General features: G+C 43.8%; 1 protein-coding gene across 1 annotated transcript in view; it reads left to right on the top strand.

Annotated features, from left to right (window-relative positions):
- LOC307128449 (receptor-type tyrosine-protein phosphatase mu) overlaps nt 1-17,500 on the top strand; it is a gene marked incomplete at its 5' end in the record, with an annotated part of 357,404 nt that overhangs the window by 190,685 nt on the left and 149,219 nt on the right. The window contains 4 exons of the mRNA XM_079820324.1: nt 3,635-3,943; nt 6,714-6,823; nt 14,509-14,710; nt 17,211-17,313. Coding sequence (XP_079676450.1) covers nt 3,635-3,943; nt 6,714-6,823; nt 14,509-14,710; nt 17,211-17,313 — 724 coding nt within the window. The remainder of the gene's footprint in view (nt 1-3,634; nt 3,944-6,713; nt 6,824-14,508; nt 14,711-17,210; nt 17,314-17,500) is intronic.

Genomic DNA, 17,500 nt, shown 5'->3' on the forward strand with positions numbered 1-17,500 from the left:
TGTGTGTGTGTGTGTGTGTGTGTGTGTGTGTTTGGGTTGTATCTGCATCTTGAAGTCTGACTTCCTTCCATTTGCGTTTAATCATTTAGCGAGCTTTCTGCTGTCAGGTCTGAGCTGTCAAGGACGAGCAGCGGCACACACACACACACACACACACAACACACACACACACACACACACACACACACACACACACACACACATACACACACACACACACACACACACACACACATAGACACACACACACACACACACACACACACACACACACACAGACACACACACACACACACACACACACACACACACACACACACACACACACACACACACACACACACACACACACACACACACACACACACACACACACACACACACACACACACACACATCCGCTCAGAGACGCTCAGGTCCTGTCACTGAACACCTGAGGCTGTGCTGTAGATGTAAGTGACTTATTGTTTTAGGCATATGATTAAAGACACTGCTCAATGAATTCTTGCATTTATTAATATTATAATCAGAATGAATCCATTTGTCCTGGTTTATTAGTATAATACACTACTGTTAAAAAATTCAAATCAAAGGAATAAATTACACTTTACTATACATTCACATAAAAACATCTGTTTTATATACTAATAATATTTCTAAATTTTTACTGTATTTTTTATCAAATAAACGCATCTTTGATCACAGAAATAAATTACTGTTTACTAAATATTCACATAAAAACATCTATTTTATATACTAATAATATTTCAAAATAATTTTTACTGTATTTTTGATTAAATAAATGCAGCTTTGATCACAGGAATAAATTATATTTTACTATATATTCACATAAAAACAGCTATTTTAAGTAGTAATAATATTTCAAAATTTGTACTGTATTTTTATCAAATAAACGCATCTTTGATCACAGGAATAAATTATATTTTACTATATATTCACATAAAAACAGCTATTTTAAATAGTAATAATATTTCACAATTTTTACTGTATTTTTAGCAAATAAACGCATCTTTGATCACAGGAATACATTATATTTTACTATATATTCACATAAAAACAGCTATTTTAAATAGTAATAATATTTCACAATTTTTACTGTATTTTTAGCAAATAAACGCATCTTTGATCACAGGAATAAATTACACTTTACTATATATTCAGATAAAAACAGCTATTTTATATACTAATAATATTTCAAAATAATTTTTACTGTATTTTTGATTAAATAAATGCAGCTGTGATCACAGGAATAAATTATATTTTACTATATATTCACATAAAAACAGCTATTTTAAGTAGTAATAATATTTCAAAATTTGTACTGTATTTTTATCAAATAAATGCATCTTTGATCACAGGAATAAATTACACTTTACTATATATTCACCTACAAATATCTGTTTTATATAGTAATAATATTTCACAATTGTTACTGTATTTTTGATTAAATAAATGCAGCTTTGGTGAGCAGAAGAGACTCTTTCAAAAGTGTGACGTGAAATGGCAGCAGATTCAGAGATCAGTGAGTGTGTGTGTGTGTGTGTGTGTGTGTGTGTGTGTGTGTGTGTGTGTGTGTGTGTGTGTGTGTGTGTGTCTCCAGAGTGTAATTTGAACCCTGGCTGGATCTAATATGAGGGAAAGTGTTCAGTTCCAGTGGAATGGAGTCTGTGAATGGAAGCTGATCCCGTTAGAGACTTTAACTCCAGAGACGATGGACAAACACTGCATACTTTACTATAGTTGTGCCTTTCAGAAGCTTCAGAAGATATTTACAAAATAATAACAATTTACCTTGACCATCACGTTCAGAGGTTTCATCCTTTTAATATGACAAATAATGTACAATATTAATAAATAAAACAAAACATTATAAACACACCACAACCAATCTTCCGAAGAGGAATCTGATATCTGAGATGCTGCTCTGCTGAGATGATGCTGAGATGATGCTGGGCTGGGATTGGCTGAGATGATGCTGAGATGATGCTGAGATGATGCTGGGCTGGGATTGGCTGGGATTGTTTGGGTTCTCCGACTCTTTCATCTGCTCTCCTCGTCTGATTGCTGCTTTGATCCTGGAGTGGCTGATATGAGCCGTGCTTCTGCTTCCAGACCCGGAGAAACGGGATCAGGGTGTGTGTGTGTGTGTGTGTGTGTGTGATGGAGCCACAGTCCCAAACCACTGTGTGTGTCTGAGCACGGCAACATATGAATCTCTTTCTTTGGATTTAAAAGCAAAATAACATCAGATATTAAATCTGGTTTTCTGAGGAAAAAGTCAAAATAATCAAATCAAAATAAACCAAAATAAATAAATCAAAATAGAGTTTGTGCATAAAATAAGAACAAAAATAATGGTGTGTGTGTGTGTGTGTGTGTCACACTGTGTTTGCGTGTATGCGTGTGTGTGTCACTGTGTAAGTGAGTGTGTGTGTGTGTGTCACTGTGTGTGTGTGTCTGTGTGTGTGCCTGGTGTGTCTGTGTGTGTGTTTGTGTGTGTGTGTGTGTGTCTGTGTGTGCATGTATGTGTGTGTATGTGTGTGTGCCTGGTGTGTCTGTGTGTGTGTTTGTGTGTGTGTGTGTGTGTGTGTGTGTGTGTGTGTGTGCCTGGTGTGTGTGTGTGTAAGTGTGTGTATGTGTGTGGCGGGTGTGTGTGTGTGTGTGTGTGTATGTGTGCATGGTGTGTGTGTGTGTGGGCATGTTTTTGTGAAATATCAGGACACAAATGTGTATAATGACATGGGTATTACAAAAAGAGGGAGAAATATGAGGACGTTCCCCATGTCCTCACTTTTCAAAATGCTTATAAATCACACAGAATGAGTTTTTTTTCACAGAAAGTGAACTGCACAGTCTCCCGTGAGGGCTAGGTTTAGGGGCAGGGACAGTGTGTGTGTGTGTGTGTGTGTGTGTGTGTGTGTGTGTGTGTGATGGGTAGGTTTAGGGGCAGTGTAAGGGGATAGAAAATACGGTGTGTACGGTATAAAAACCATTACGCCTATGGAATGTCCTCACATTTCACAAAAACAAACATGTGTGTGTGTGTGTGTGTGTGTGTGTGTGTGTGTGTGTGTGTATGTGTATGTGGTGTGTGTGGTGTGTGGTGTGTGTGCGTGTGTGTCACTGTGCCGTAAGTGAGAGTTTGTGTGTGTGTGAGTGTGTGTGTGTGTGTGTGTGTGTGTGTGTTACTGTGTGTGTGTCACTGTGTGAGTGTGTGAGTGAGAGTTTGTATGTGTGTGTGTGTGTGTGTGTGTGTGTGTGTGTGTGTGTGTGTGTGTGTGTGTGTGTGTGTGTGTTACTGTGTGTGTGTCACTGTGTGAGTGTGTGAGTGAGAGTTTGTATGTGTGTGTGTGTGTGTGTGTGTGTGTGTGTGTGTGTCTCCAGTGTGTCTTCTTGAGCACAAATGAAGGTGTTTTACTCAAACAATGGCAAACCGATGATGACTCTCGATCTGCGGTTCATCACGTGTTGTTGAGGAAGGTTTTGTGTGTTGTTGTATTGAGAGTGCATTTGGCCTTGAACCATTTCTTACAAAATATCATGAATATGAAATTCTCTTTCACAGTGTGTGTGTAATCCTCTGAGCTGAGCCATGAGTGTGTTGTTTCCTCAGAGCCCATGCACGGCCCCCGGCAGCTGAAGGTGGTGGAGATCAAGTCTCGTCAGGTGATGGTGCGCTGGGAGCCCTTCGGCTACAACGTGACCCGCTGCCACAACTACAGCCTGACGGTGGAGTACCGCGCCAGAGGAGGCGGGAAGGAGGAGAGCAGGGAGGTGGCGTCTTACACCGGCCAGAGCTCCGCCCCCCAGCACACCATCCACAACCTCACGCCCTACACCAACCTCAGCGTCAGGATGGTGCTGCGCAACCGCGAGGGCGTCAAAGAAAGCCCTGAGATCCACGTTCAGACGGATGAAGATGGTGAGGAGAAAACTCTCATAAACTATACAGGCATCACATCATGACACTGATGTTCTGTTAGTGGGTGGGATATATTAGACAGCAAGTGAACATTTTGTTCTAAGAGTTGATGTGTTAGAAGCAGGAAAAATGGGCAAGTGTAAGGATTTGAGCGAGTTTGACAAGGGCCAGATTGTGACGAGTCAGAGCATCTCCAAAACTGCAGCTCTTGTGGGTGTTCCCGGTCTACAGTGGCCAGTCTCTATCAGAAGTGGAGGACCAGTGGAGAACCGGCCACAGGGTCATGAAGGACCAGTGGAGAACCGGCCACAGGGTCATGGAGGACCAGTGGAGAACCGGCCACAGGGTCATGAAGGACCAGTGGAGAACCGGCCACAGGATCATGAAGGACCAGTGGAGAACCGGCCACAGGGTCGTGAAGGACCAGTGGAGAACCGGCCACAGGGTCGTGAAGGACCAGTGGAGAACTGGCCACAGGGTCGTGAAGGACCAGTGGAGAACCGGCCACAGGGTCATGGAGGACCAGTGGAGAACCGGCCACAGGGTCATGGAGGACCAGTGGAGAACCGGCCACAGGGTCATGGAGGACCAGTGGAGAACCGGCCACAGGGTCATGAAGGACCAGTGGAGAACCGGCCACAGGGTCATGAAGGACCAGTGGAGAACCGGCCACAGGGTCATGGAGGACCAGTGGAGAACCGGCCACAGGGTCATGAAGGACCAGTGGAGAACCGGCCACAGGGTCATGGAGGACCAGTGGAGAACCGGCCACAGGGTCATGGAGGACCAGTGGAGAACCGGCCACAGGGTCATGGAGGACCAGTGGAGAACCGGCCACAGGGTCATGGAGGACCAGTGGAGAACCGGCCACAGGGTCATGGAGGACCAGTGGAGAACCGGCCACAGGGTCATGAAGGACCAGTGGAGAACCGGCCACAGGGTCATGGAGGACCAGTGGAGAACCGGCCACAGGGTCATGAAGGACCAGTGGAGAACCGGCCACAGGGTCATGGAGGACCAGTGGAGAACCGGCCACAGGGTCATGAAGGACCAGTGGAGAACCGGCCACAGGGTCATGGAGGACCAGTGGAGAACCGGCCACAGGGTCATGGAGGACCAGTGGAGAACCGGCCACAGGGTCATGGAGGACCAGTGGAGAACCGGCCACAGGGTCATGAAGGACCAGTGGAGAACCGGCCACAGGGTCATGAAGGACCAGTGGAGAACCGGCCACAGGGTCATGAAGGACCAGTGGAGAACCGGCCACAGGGTCATGAAGGACCAGTGGAGAACCGGCCACAGGGTCATGAAGGACCAGTAGAGAACCGGCCACAGGGTCATGAAGGACCAGTGGAGAACCGGCCACAGGGTCATGAAGGACCAGTGGAGAACCGGCCACAGGGTCATGAAGGACCAGTAGAGAACCGGCCACAGGGTCATGAAGGACCAGTGGAGAACCGGCCACAGGGTCATGGAGGACCAGTGGAGAACCGGCCACAGGGTCATGGAGGACCAGTGGAGAACCGGCCACAGGGTCATGGGCGGCCGAGGCTCATTGATGCCCGTGTGGTCGATCAAACAGACGAGCTACTGGAGCTCAAACTGCTCCAGAAGTTAATGCTGGTTCTGATAGAAAGGGCTCAGAATACACAGAGCATCTCAGTTTGTGGAGTATGGAGCAGTCAGGGTGCCCATGCTGACCCCTGACCCCTGACCCCGCCCAAAGCACCAACAGTGGCCCGTGAGCACCAGAACTGGACCACGGAGCAATGGAAGAAGGCGGCCTGGTCTGAGGAAGCACAAATGCTTCAGGAATGGTTTGAGGAGCACAACAACGAGTTTGAGGCGTTGACTCGGCCTCCAAATTCCCCAGATCTCAATCCAATCGAGCATCTGTGGGATGAGCTGAACAAACAAGTCCCATCCATGGAGGACTTAAAGGATCTGCTGCTAACATCTTGGTGGCAGACACCACAGCACACCTTCAGGGGTCTAGAGGAGTCCATGCCTCGACGGATCAGCAAAAGACCAACACAATATTAGGTCATAATGTTATGCCTGATCAATGTATATATCTCTGAATCTCATATAGCACCTGAATAACCTGATCTAGGCTGGTTCTTGAACAGAAGTTGGTTCTTTTGCTGTATCTGAGGAACCGAATGGCTGTGAAGTGTCTTTAGTGTTCAGATGAAGAGCCCATTATATCAGGTACTGGAATGAGCTGCTCAAATGCTCCATTGGATAATTTCCATCTTATTTCACACATTCCTAAGGGTGAATTTCTTCCAGTACGGTAAACCGCTGACATTTAGCTTGAATGTCTAATCGCGTCCCCCATTAGCAGAGCTCTTCTGATGGAATAAACATGATTTTTTTTTTTTGTTTCCTGAGATCGGCAACCTTTATAAATAATTAGACACCTGGGCCGCATCTCGACTGGATGTTAAACACACACGCGCTCTTTGTTCTCGCTCAGAGTCAGTGTCAAGTGAGAGAGACTTGAATAACATTCCTGCGAGAGGATGAAGCGATAAACAAATGAGTAATAATCTCTCACAGACACACACACACACGTGTTTGGAGGAGGAGAAGATGAACACCATCTGAGGGGATTGTGTGGCTTGAAACCAGTGGCTTTTAAAAGAATAGCTTCAGCTGCCAAACATTGATTTCACGTGTGTTCAGTGTAACAAAACATTACAGCTTTAGAACATGTCGTATGCATGTTGTTGTTGATTTGATCCCTTGTGATGTCACTTCCTGTCAGTGCCGGGCGAAGTTCCTCTGGATTCTATCCAGGCCAGTGTGTACGAGGAGAAGATCTTGCTGAAGTGGAGAGAGCCGGCTCAGACCTTCGGCATCATCACTCAGTATGAGGTGAACACACAGACACACACACACACACACACACACACACACACACACACACACACACACACACACACACACACACACACACACACACACACACACACACACACACACACACACACACACACACACACACACACACACACAGCATCACTTTACACTTCTGCTACTCATCCACCATAGTAACCACACAAAACATCCAGCAAACTAGCCCCATGCTTCCTAATGATATCTCCCAGTGGCAGCATGTACAGGGTGAAGAGCAGCGGTCCTAGCACTGAGCCCTGTGGTACTCCATACTGGAGATCGGTGGGACATCTCTTCATTTACTGCTACAAACTGATAACAGTCGCATAGGTGTGATTTAAAACAAAGCCAATGCAATTCCACTAATACCTACAACATTTTCGAGTCTATTCAAAAGAATATTGTGGTCGATAGTATCGAATGCAGCGCTAAGATGGAGTAACACTAATAGAGAGATACAGCCACGATCGGATGATAAGAGTAAATCATGTGTAAAGGCCTTTGCACACTGAGTCCGAAATTTTCGGATGCGTTTTTTCGTATTGGTGATCCGAAAAATTCGTCACGCACAGAGACCTTGCACACTGAGTCCGATGCGTATTAATGAATGCGTTACGAAAAAAAACGCAAAACAACACAAAATGCCGTCTTCCACCTCCTTATCGAGGAGCTGCGGATTATCCAGACCGATTCAAAGCTGAATGTCAGTGGCTCCGTTTGATGCTTTGCTAGCGATACTGGAGCCACATATTAAAAAGAAGACCACCAATCTCCAATCCTGAACAGAGACTGGCAGTGTCTAGGATCCGCGCGCACACACACACACACACACACACACACTGGGAGTTGGTGTGCTATAATTATAGCTGTGATATTGTAGTATTTTTGATACAATAATATTTGTATATATAATTGTAGATATCTGAGCACTGGCGATTCATTCCCCAGCATTGCCAGCAGTTTGAGGTTGGGCGTCAGCTGTAGATGGGAAAAACGGATGCGAAAAACGCAGAAAATCGAACCTGTTCCGATTTTTTTTTTGACGGACAAAAATTTTTCATGCAAATTTCGGACTCAGTGTGCAAAGGCCTTTACTCTGATGAGAGCAGTCTCAGTGCTATGATACGCTCTAAACCTGACAGAAAGGGTAGATTTGAGATTGGTCTATAATTGACTAATTCTGTAGGATCAAGTTGCGGTTTTTTAATAAGTGGTTTAATAATAGCCAACTTAAAAGTTTTCGGTACATATCCTAATGACAAAGATGAATTAATGATATTAAGAAGAGGATCTATGACCTCTGGTAGCATCTCTTTTAATAGCCTAGTCGGTATAGGGTCGAGCATACATGTTGTTGATTTAGATGATTTAACGAGTTTAGCCAATTCTTCTTCTCCTATAGCAGTGAATGAGTGTGTGTGTGTGTGTGTGAGTGTGTGTGTGTGTGTGTGTCTTCTCCTATAGCAGTGAATGAGTGAGTGTGTGTGTGTGTGTGTGTGTGTGTGTGTGTCTTCTCCTATAGCAGTGAATTAGTGTATGTGTGTGAGTGTGTGTGTGTCTGTGTGTCTTCTCCTATAGCAGTGAATGAGTGTGTGTGTGTGTGTGTGTGTGTGTGTGTGTGAGTGTGTCTTCTTCTCCTATAGCAGTGAATGAGTGTGTGTGTGTGTGTGTGTGTGTGTGTGTGTCTTCTCCTATAGCAGTGAATGAGTGTGTGTGTGTGTGTGTGTGGGTCTTCTTCTCCTATAGCAGTGAATGTGTGTGTGTGTGTGTGTGTGTCTTCTTCTCCTATAGCAGTGAATGAGTGTGTGTGTGTGTGTGTGTGTGTGTGTGTCTTCTTCTTCTATAGCAGTGAATGAGTGTGTGTGTGTGTGTGTGTGTGTGTGTGTCTTCTTCTCCTATAGCAGTGAATGTGTGTGTGTGTGTGTGTGTGTGTGTGTGTCTTCTTCTCCTATAGCAGTGAATGTGTGTGTGTGTGTGTGTGTGTGTGTGTGTGTGTCTTCTTCTCCTATAGCAGTGAATGTGTGTGTGTGTGTGTGTGTGTGTGTGTGTCTTCTTCTCCTATAGCAGTGAACGTGTGTGTGTGTGTGTGTGTGTGTGTCTTCTTCTCCTATAGCAGTGAATGTGTGTGTGTGTGTCTTCTTCTCCTATAGCAGTGAATGAGTGTGTGTGTGTGTGTGTGTGTGTGTGTGTGTCTTCTTCTTCTATAGCAGTGAATGAGTGTGTGTGTGTGTGTGTGTGTGTGTGTGTGTGTGTGTGTGTCTTCTTCTCCTATAGCAGTGAATGAGTGTGTGTGTGTGTGTGTGTCAGAGGTGGACAGTAACTAAGTACATTTACTTGAGTACTGTACTTAAGTACACTTTTTGAGTATCTGTACTTTACTGGAGTATTATTTTTTAGGGATACTTTTACTTTTACTTCACTACATTCGAAAGACAAATATCGTACTTTTTACTCCACTACATTTATATCAAGGTCCTCAAAGACGAAAGTCGTTTCTGTAGCAGCTTTTGAAAGTCAGTGGATGATTTTTTTCTTCTTTAAAATGTTTTTATTAATTTTTTTGCAGACAGCCTATCAGTAATCACTCATGTAGGGTCATGTGAAGTTTCCTAACATTTTTTTGAACACTGATCAGTTTATAGCAAAATGGAAGAAGACAGTTCCTTGGCACAGTGTGTGCATCCATGGCCATACATGGCCAAAAGTGTGTTTCAGTTTTCTCAAAAGATTAAAGATTAGTTTAGTTGGCATATACTTGACGCATGTCTCATAAAATGTAAATGTCTGGGAGAAAGAGAAGAGTAAACAGTTGGGAGAATATCGGATGCGTATCAGAGTATAGGATCCATGCATTCAGCCTTAAAGTGACAGCAGCTTTATAAAGAGAGTTGAACTTTTTTTCAAAAGTATTGAAATCAGACATCCCAAGTCTCCCCGAAGTTCTGGGAGTCTCCCGCAAATTGATAGCGGCTCCCTGATGCCCGCAAATTAGTTAAAATATCCCAGAATCTAAAGCGGGCACATGCGCACGTTAGAGAGGGAGGGGGAGTGAGAGACCTTGCGTGTGTGCCTCGAGTTGCGCATGTAAGACAGAGAGCATCCTGATTTCGGCAAATGACATTTCGCAGGTTGGGATGTCTGTGAAATGAGTTTAAGGTAGCAGTATGCTAGCATGTCGGATGGAGCATCACTGACTGGCTTAAACCACCATGATGGCATAGAGTGCATTTATACAACAATGCAACAATAATAAAATAATGCATACATAAAAAAGAAAATGTACTTTTGATACTTAAGTACTTTTAAAAACAATTACTTCTGTACTTTTACTTAAGTAAAAATCTGTTTTTAGAACTTTCACTTGTAACAGAGTAATATTTGACCAGTAGTACTTTTACTTTTACTCAAGTAATAGAGTTGTGTACTTTGTCCACCTCTGGTGTGTGTGTGTGTGTGTGTGTCTTCTTCTCCTATAGCAGTGAACGTGTGTAATTTTTCCTCAGTGACACTACAATGCTCTGCCCATGGGGTCACTGGGCCCTTTTTAGGGGGGCTTCAGCACAAAAAAAATTGTGATTAATCCATAGACTGTAAAAAATATGATTAACCTTTAAAACATATGAAACTGGCGGGAGGCTTTGTTCTTCAATCCGCAGCGGCGTCGAGCAGAGCACACGTCAGAAGCAGAGGTGTGTGTGTTGATCTGAGCTCTCATTGGTCTGTCATCGCTCGTCAATGTCAAAATATTTGAGAAAACCAATCAAATCAGAGTAGGCGGGCTTTATGTTCACAGAAGCTGCTGAGGCCGAGTGTTAGGAACAGGACTCGACGTCAAGTGAGAGATATGAATCTAAACTAAACATTTCATATTTAACAGCTGCTTCTGTAAGTCAGAAATGTTAAACAAATGACAAAAATATTCAGGCAAATTAATAAACTGTTGTCTAATTTCGCCATTTTGAATTGAAAATAGGCCTATAATGTGATTCATAATGTAATTAACAAACAAGAAATATTAACAAAGCCGTTTTCTTCAGATTAGGTATAAGATTAATAATGAATGTGTGCATATTGTAAATTAATATAATTCCATTTGTAGCATTCAGTAAATTAAAGCCTGTATTGGGCATAAGATTAGTAATGAATGTGTGCATATTGTGAATTAATTTAATACATGTAGTTACCTAGCTTTCCTGTTAGCCTTCAGTAAATTAACATGTCTATGAAAATGATTCATAAAACATATAAACATCAGTTTAACATATTTTTTACTGTCTTCACTGACAAAAATGGAAATACTTAATATATCTATTAACCTAATATCTGCCCACTGACATGGTTTTCAAGCTGTTCTTATCTAATTTTTTGGCGTTCAGAATATCTTAAAATGCACATATGTAGATCATAGAAATCAAAATGTTCTCGGGGGAGCATGTCCCCAAACCCCCCTAACTAACTCACATTTGGGATCTCAGTGATTATAAACCTGCCTACATTGTATGATTAAGGGATGTACAATATGGTCATGCAGAAAAAGGCGTTAATATTTGTTTTATATGTAATATTAAACAGCCAATATCCTAATATGCATACTAACTAGCTACTAGTTAATAGTGAGAATTGGACCCTAAACTAAAGTGTTACAATTTTTTTTCCATACCCTCACTGGGGGCTGAGCCGCCCTACAATGAAAATCCTAGAATCGCCCCTGGCTCTGTCTGATGTGATACTGTAGGAGACGGCTGCATAGTTAAAATGTTTTCCCTAATATTATCAATCTTGCACGTAAAGAAGTTCATAAAGTCATTACTGCTTTGCTGTTTGGAAACATCAAAAGTTGAAGCTTTATTTCTTGTTGATTTAGCCACTGTATCAAATAAGCACCTAGGGTTGTGTTTGTTTTCTTTTAAGAGAATTGAAAAATAAAGGCCTTTCTGTATGCAGTAATGCTATCTTTCCACGAAACACGAAAAACCTCCAGTTTTGTTTCATCCAGCTGCGCTCCATTTTTTTCTGGCTGCTCTCTTGAGGGCCCGAGTGTGCTCGTTGTACCACCAAGGGTTGTTTTTGTTACCCTAACACCTACCAACCTTGTAACAAGTAACCACCCAGTACATCCTAGAAACCTCATAGTAACCACACAGAACACCCAAGTAACCTAGTAGCCACACAAAATGCCTTAGCAACCTCCTAGTAACCACACAAAATGCCTTAGCAACCTCCTAGTAACCACCCAGTACATCCTAGCAACCTCATATACCCCTTTTCCACCAAAGCAGAGCTAGAGCTAGATCGGAGCCAGAGCCTAGTTTCAAATCGGTTCTTTGTGTTTCCACACCCAAAGCCCCAGCTCCGAGCCAGGAAAAGTGGTTCTTAAGCAGCACCAAAACATTGCTGGGCTAGAACAGGGCTAGAAGTAAGAACCGATTACGTCAGGCGCTGGGGGCGGGGTCAACAAGACCAACACAAACATGAGATCCGCCATGTTTGAAATAGCAGCTAATGGAGCTAACAGCTGCTGCTCGTTTGTAATCTCCGTCTATACAAATTAAGGCGAACTGCATGAATGCGTTGGATTCGCTGTGTTTTCGTTGTGTTTTGATGCCGATGTAGGATCGTAAAGCCATGTGAATCAATAGTAACGCAACCTTTGCATTGTTGATGGAAGGCTTGTTCGCAGCGGTGCTGTGCAGAACGATCGCCGTATGATAACGAGTCCAGCGAGAGCATACGACTCCTTATGCTTTTGATTCACTCATGCGGTTTTATATATATATATGTATCTCATACGTATATATCATCGGTCTGCGCAGTGCCTATGCATCTCGAACAAGCCTGGTGTGTGTGTTTCCCGCTGCCCAGGGTTGCCAGGTTTTCACATCAAAACCCACCCAATTGCTACTCAAAACAAGCCCAATCGCGTTTCAGGGGGGCTTCCCCGGTAAAAATCACATTTTGGGGGTAAAATATGTGTGTTTTGGCATGGTTGCCTACTAAAATTCGCATTCCCGGGGCTAAATATCACATAATTGGGGTCGCTTTATCCCGCGGACATGAAAAAACAGCCCGCGGCAAAACCACAGACTTGGCAACACTGCCGCTGCCTCGCTAGCGTTTCTGAGAAAAGATGAGGCGTATACAGTGACGTAAGACCTGGCTCTGTTGTGGCTCTCAGCCTGTGGAAAAGCAAACGGTTCTTAGAAGCTCCTCAGTCGAACCAACTATGAACTGGGACTAGCTCTGGCTCTGAATTAGCTCTAGCACTGTCTTGGTGGAAAAGGGGTAATAGTAACCACACAGAACACCCAAGTAACCTAGTAACCACACAAAAGGTCCAGCAACCTCCTAGTAACCACACAAAATGCCTTAGCAACCTCCTAGTAACCACCCAGTACACCCTAGCAACCTCATAGTAACCACTCAAAAGTTCCAGCAACCTCCTAGCAACCACACAAAAGGTCCAGCAACCTCCTAGTAACCACACAGAACACCCAAGTAACCTAGTAACCACACAAAGGTCCAGCAACCTCCTAGTAACCACACAAAATGCCTTAGCAACCTCCTAGTAATCCCCCCAGTACACCCAAGTAACCTCCTAGTAAACACACAAAATCCTCTAATGACCACCTAGCAACATTCTTCCTAGTAACCACACAAAATGCCCTAGTAACACCCTGGCAACCACCCACAACACCTCGACATGGCAGTGTTTTGCACAGGCAAACATGCCCTTCAGAAAAACATTTTTTTTTGTAAATCTGTCTCAGTTGTTTCAGAGATTTGGGTTTAAGCTTGAGGAATTCTTCACGGTTTTGAAAATCTTGAATCTAGTTTACCGTTACCAGAGACACTGTGTGTGTGTGTGTGTGTGTGTGTGTGTGTGTGTGTGTGTGTGTGTGTGTGTGTGTGTGTGTGTGTGTGTGTGTGTGTGTGTGAGTGAGTGTGTGCTACAGATCACGTATTCAGACGGGACTAACCGTACACTCAATTGTCCGTGAGCCCGTAGTGACGTCCTGCCTTTGATTTGACAGTATCAAAGAGTTCAAGCTGAGACTCTCTGACGGGCCGTGATATCAAAAGGACAGTTTGGGCTTTTTTCCTCTTATCAAGGGAACCTGATCCTTCCTTTCCTTCCTGTCTCTCTCTCTCTCTCTCTCTCTCTCTCTCTCTCTCGCTCTCTCTCTCTGATTCCAGACATTCTGCTCTTCTTGTACATTTCCAGTGAGATTTCCCGTCCTCAGATTCTCCGTTCCTGACCGATCTCCTGCACTGGAGGACGTCAGATGTTCACTCGTCCCCAGTTTCTCCATCCGTGGAATGATTTAAATCTAATAGCTGTGTGGAGTTTATGAAAAACATCTCGATATCAGAAAGCGTTTCGAGTACGCCGCTTCATTAATGCCGCTCATCTTCAGTGTAATGAACAAACCCTACAAATATGAGAAGCAAACCCTTTCCCTTTCCAACCCCTGCTCTGATCCGTCAGAAGAGCGGATGTTGTTATCGATTTATTTATTTATTTATCGCCGGCTTATAATTGAAAAGGGCCTTGAAGCATTTCAGAAATAATAGAGTCAAATTTGCTGGAACTCAAAGGCATCATTTGTTCGGTGGGCACTGGAATTAATCAGAGTGATGCTAACATGCATGTTTGTGTTTCACAGATCTCCTATAAAGCCGTCAGCTCCTTCGACCCGGTGCTGGATCTGTCTAACCAGAGCGGGAAGGTGGTGAAGATGGGGAATGAAACCAGCCATGTGTTCCTGGGTCTCTACCCCGGCTCCACGTACTCCTTCACCCTCAGAGCGAGCACCGCCAAGGGCTTCGGGCCGCCCGCCATCACACAGGCCACCACCAAGATCTCAGGTGAGGATCGCCGGCTCAGTTCATGCGCAGAATAAAGGGGCGGGGCCTGGTTGAGTTAAGCCCTATTCGCACGGGATTAGTATTATCTGGGGACCTCTGGTGATATGTAATAATTGCAGAGAATGTCTGTGATCTTAATCCCGTGCGAATCGGCCATGTCTGTAATTTGTAAAGTAAAAATTCCCCCGCAAATGACCTACCATATTATCGCCGAACACCGAGGTCCTGTGATAATATAGCTTTCCTATAGCTCAAACAGTAGAGCATGGCGCTAGCAACGCCAAGGTCATGGGTTCGATTCCCAGGGAAAGCAAGAATTGACAAAAATGTAAAAAATGTGTACTTTGAATGCAATGTAAGTCGCTTTGGATAAAAGTGTCTGCCAAATGCATAAATGTAAATGTAAATGTAAATAATATTAATCCCGTGCGAATCGGCATCTCTGTGATTTGGCCGGGATTAGGCGGATCGTATATCATTTTTGCAAGGTTTTTGTGTCCTGTGCGCATTTTTATCTTTATCTTTCACGAAGAATGGCGCTAGACTGCATATAATGCGCACCGTTATGAATTCCCGCAGATTATACTTTCACTTTAGAATGAGCAATTTGGGAGTAAATTGCTTGAATTGTGTGTTTAATATTATTCTTAATGAAAAGCGCTTAAATGGGCGCTTTTACATTTATCTTTGAAACCGAATCGTCCGCCGTATATTGTTGTTATGTTGCTCAGTTAAGTTTTTAATTGTAGCGTCTGTTCTCCAACTGAACTAAATTATTTTTATTACTATAAAACAATCAAAATGATATCGATACGACTGTTAATAATTTCATACAGCTATATCTACACTCACCTAAAGGACACCTTCAGGGGTCTAGAGGAGTCCATGCCTCGATGGGTCAGCAAAAGACCAACACTATATTAGTACATAATGTTATGCCTGATCGGTGTACACTCACCTAAAGGATTATTAGGAACACCTGTTCAATTTCTCATTAATGCAATTATCTAATCAACCAATCACATGGCAGTAGCTTCAATGCATTTAGGGGTGTGGTCCTGGTCAAGACAATCTCCTGAACTCCACACTGAATGTCGGAATGGGAAAAAAAGGTGATTTAAGCAATTTTGAGCGTGGCATGGTTGTTGGTGCCAGACGGGCCGGTCTGAGTATTTCACTGCTTAGTTACTGGGATTTTCACGCACAACCATTTCTAGGGTTTACAAAGAATGGTGTGAAAAGGCAAAAACATCCAGTATGCGGCAGTCCTGTGGAGAAAATGCCTTGTTGATGCTAGAGGTCAGAGGAGAATGGGCCGACTGATTCAAGCTGATAGAAGAGCAACTTTGACTGAAATAACCACTCGTTACAACCGAGGTCTGCAGCAAAGCATTTGTGAAGCCACAACACACACAACCTTGAGGCGGATGGGCTACAACAGCAGAAGACCCCACCGGGTACCACTCATCTCCACTACAAATAGGAAAAAGAGGCGACAATTTGCACCAAAATTGGACAGTTGAAGACTGGAAAAATGTTGCCTGGTCTGATGAGTCTGGATTTCTGTTGAGACATTCAGATGGTAGAGTCAGAATTTGGCGTAAACAGAATGAGAACATGGATCCATCATGCCTTGTTCCCACTGTGCAGGCTGGTGGTGGTGGTGTAATGGTGTGGGGGATGTTTTCTTGGCACACTTTAGGCCCCTTAGTGCCAATTGGGCATGGTTTAAATGCCACGGCCTACCTGAGCATTGTTTCTGACCATGTCCATCCCTTTATGAGCACCATGTCCCCATCCTCTGATGGCTACTTCCAGCAGGATAATGCACCGTCACAAAGCTCCAATCATTTCTTGAACATGACAATGAGTTCACTGGACTAAAATGGCCGCCACAGTCACCAGATCTCAACCCAATAGAGCATCTTTGGGATGTGGTGGAACGGGAGCTTCGTGCCCTGGATGTGCATCCCACAAATCTCCATCAACTGCAGATGCTCTCCTATCAATATGGCCAACATTTCTAAAGAATGCTTTCAGCAGCTTGTTGAATCAATGCCACGTAGAATTAAGGCAGTTCTGAAGGCCAAAGGGGGTCAAACACAGTATTAGTGTGTGTTCCTAATAATCCTTTAGATGAGTGTATAACGAAAAAACATTTACAAGTCTTGACATCATATCCGGGAGATAGTCAGTAAATTTGAGTAAAATCACAGGCTTGCTTATCCCGTGCGAATGCGCCACGCAAAATTCAGATGTGGGGCGTAATTTCTAAATCACACGAGGTCCCCAGATAATACTAATCCCGTGCGATTAGGGCTATAGTTAGTCGTGTGTTGAAACTGCCGGTTATGGTAAGGGGCGGGGCATTCCCCAAACACCAATCGCAACACACTGCTCCAGCCGACCAATCAGAGCACCGTGTGCTTTTCAGAAGGCGGGGCTTCATAGAGACAGAGCATTTTCATGTGAGTGATTGGGCTTTCTTGTGTGTTTGCAGCTCCGTCGATGCCGGCGTATGATCAGGAGACCCCTCTGAACCAGACGGACAGCAGTGTAACGGTCGTGCTGAAACCGGCTCAGAGCCGCGGCGCGCCGGTCAGGTACGGATACAGCTCATCCGCTCTCAATAACAGCGGATTTCAGGATTCTCCATTCCAACTTCTGTAAAAACAATGATGTTTTTGCTGAAAAAAACTGTTGACTGTGGTTGCCAGAATAATTGTGTAAAAATACAGTAAACATATTCACAGAAACAACCCATAAACTTTACAGATACAAACTGTAATT

Source organism: Gobio gobio, assembly GCF_949357685.1.
Source record: "Gobio gobio genome assembly, chromosome: 6".
NCBI lineage: Eukaryota > Metazoa > Chordata > Actinopteri > Cypriniformes > Gobionidae > Gobio > Gobio gobio.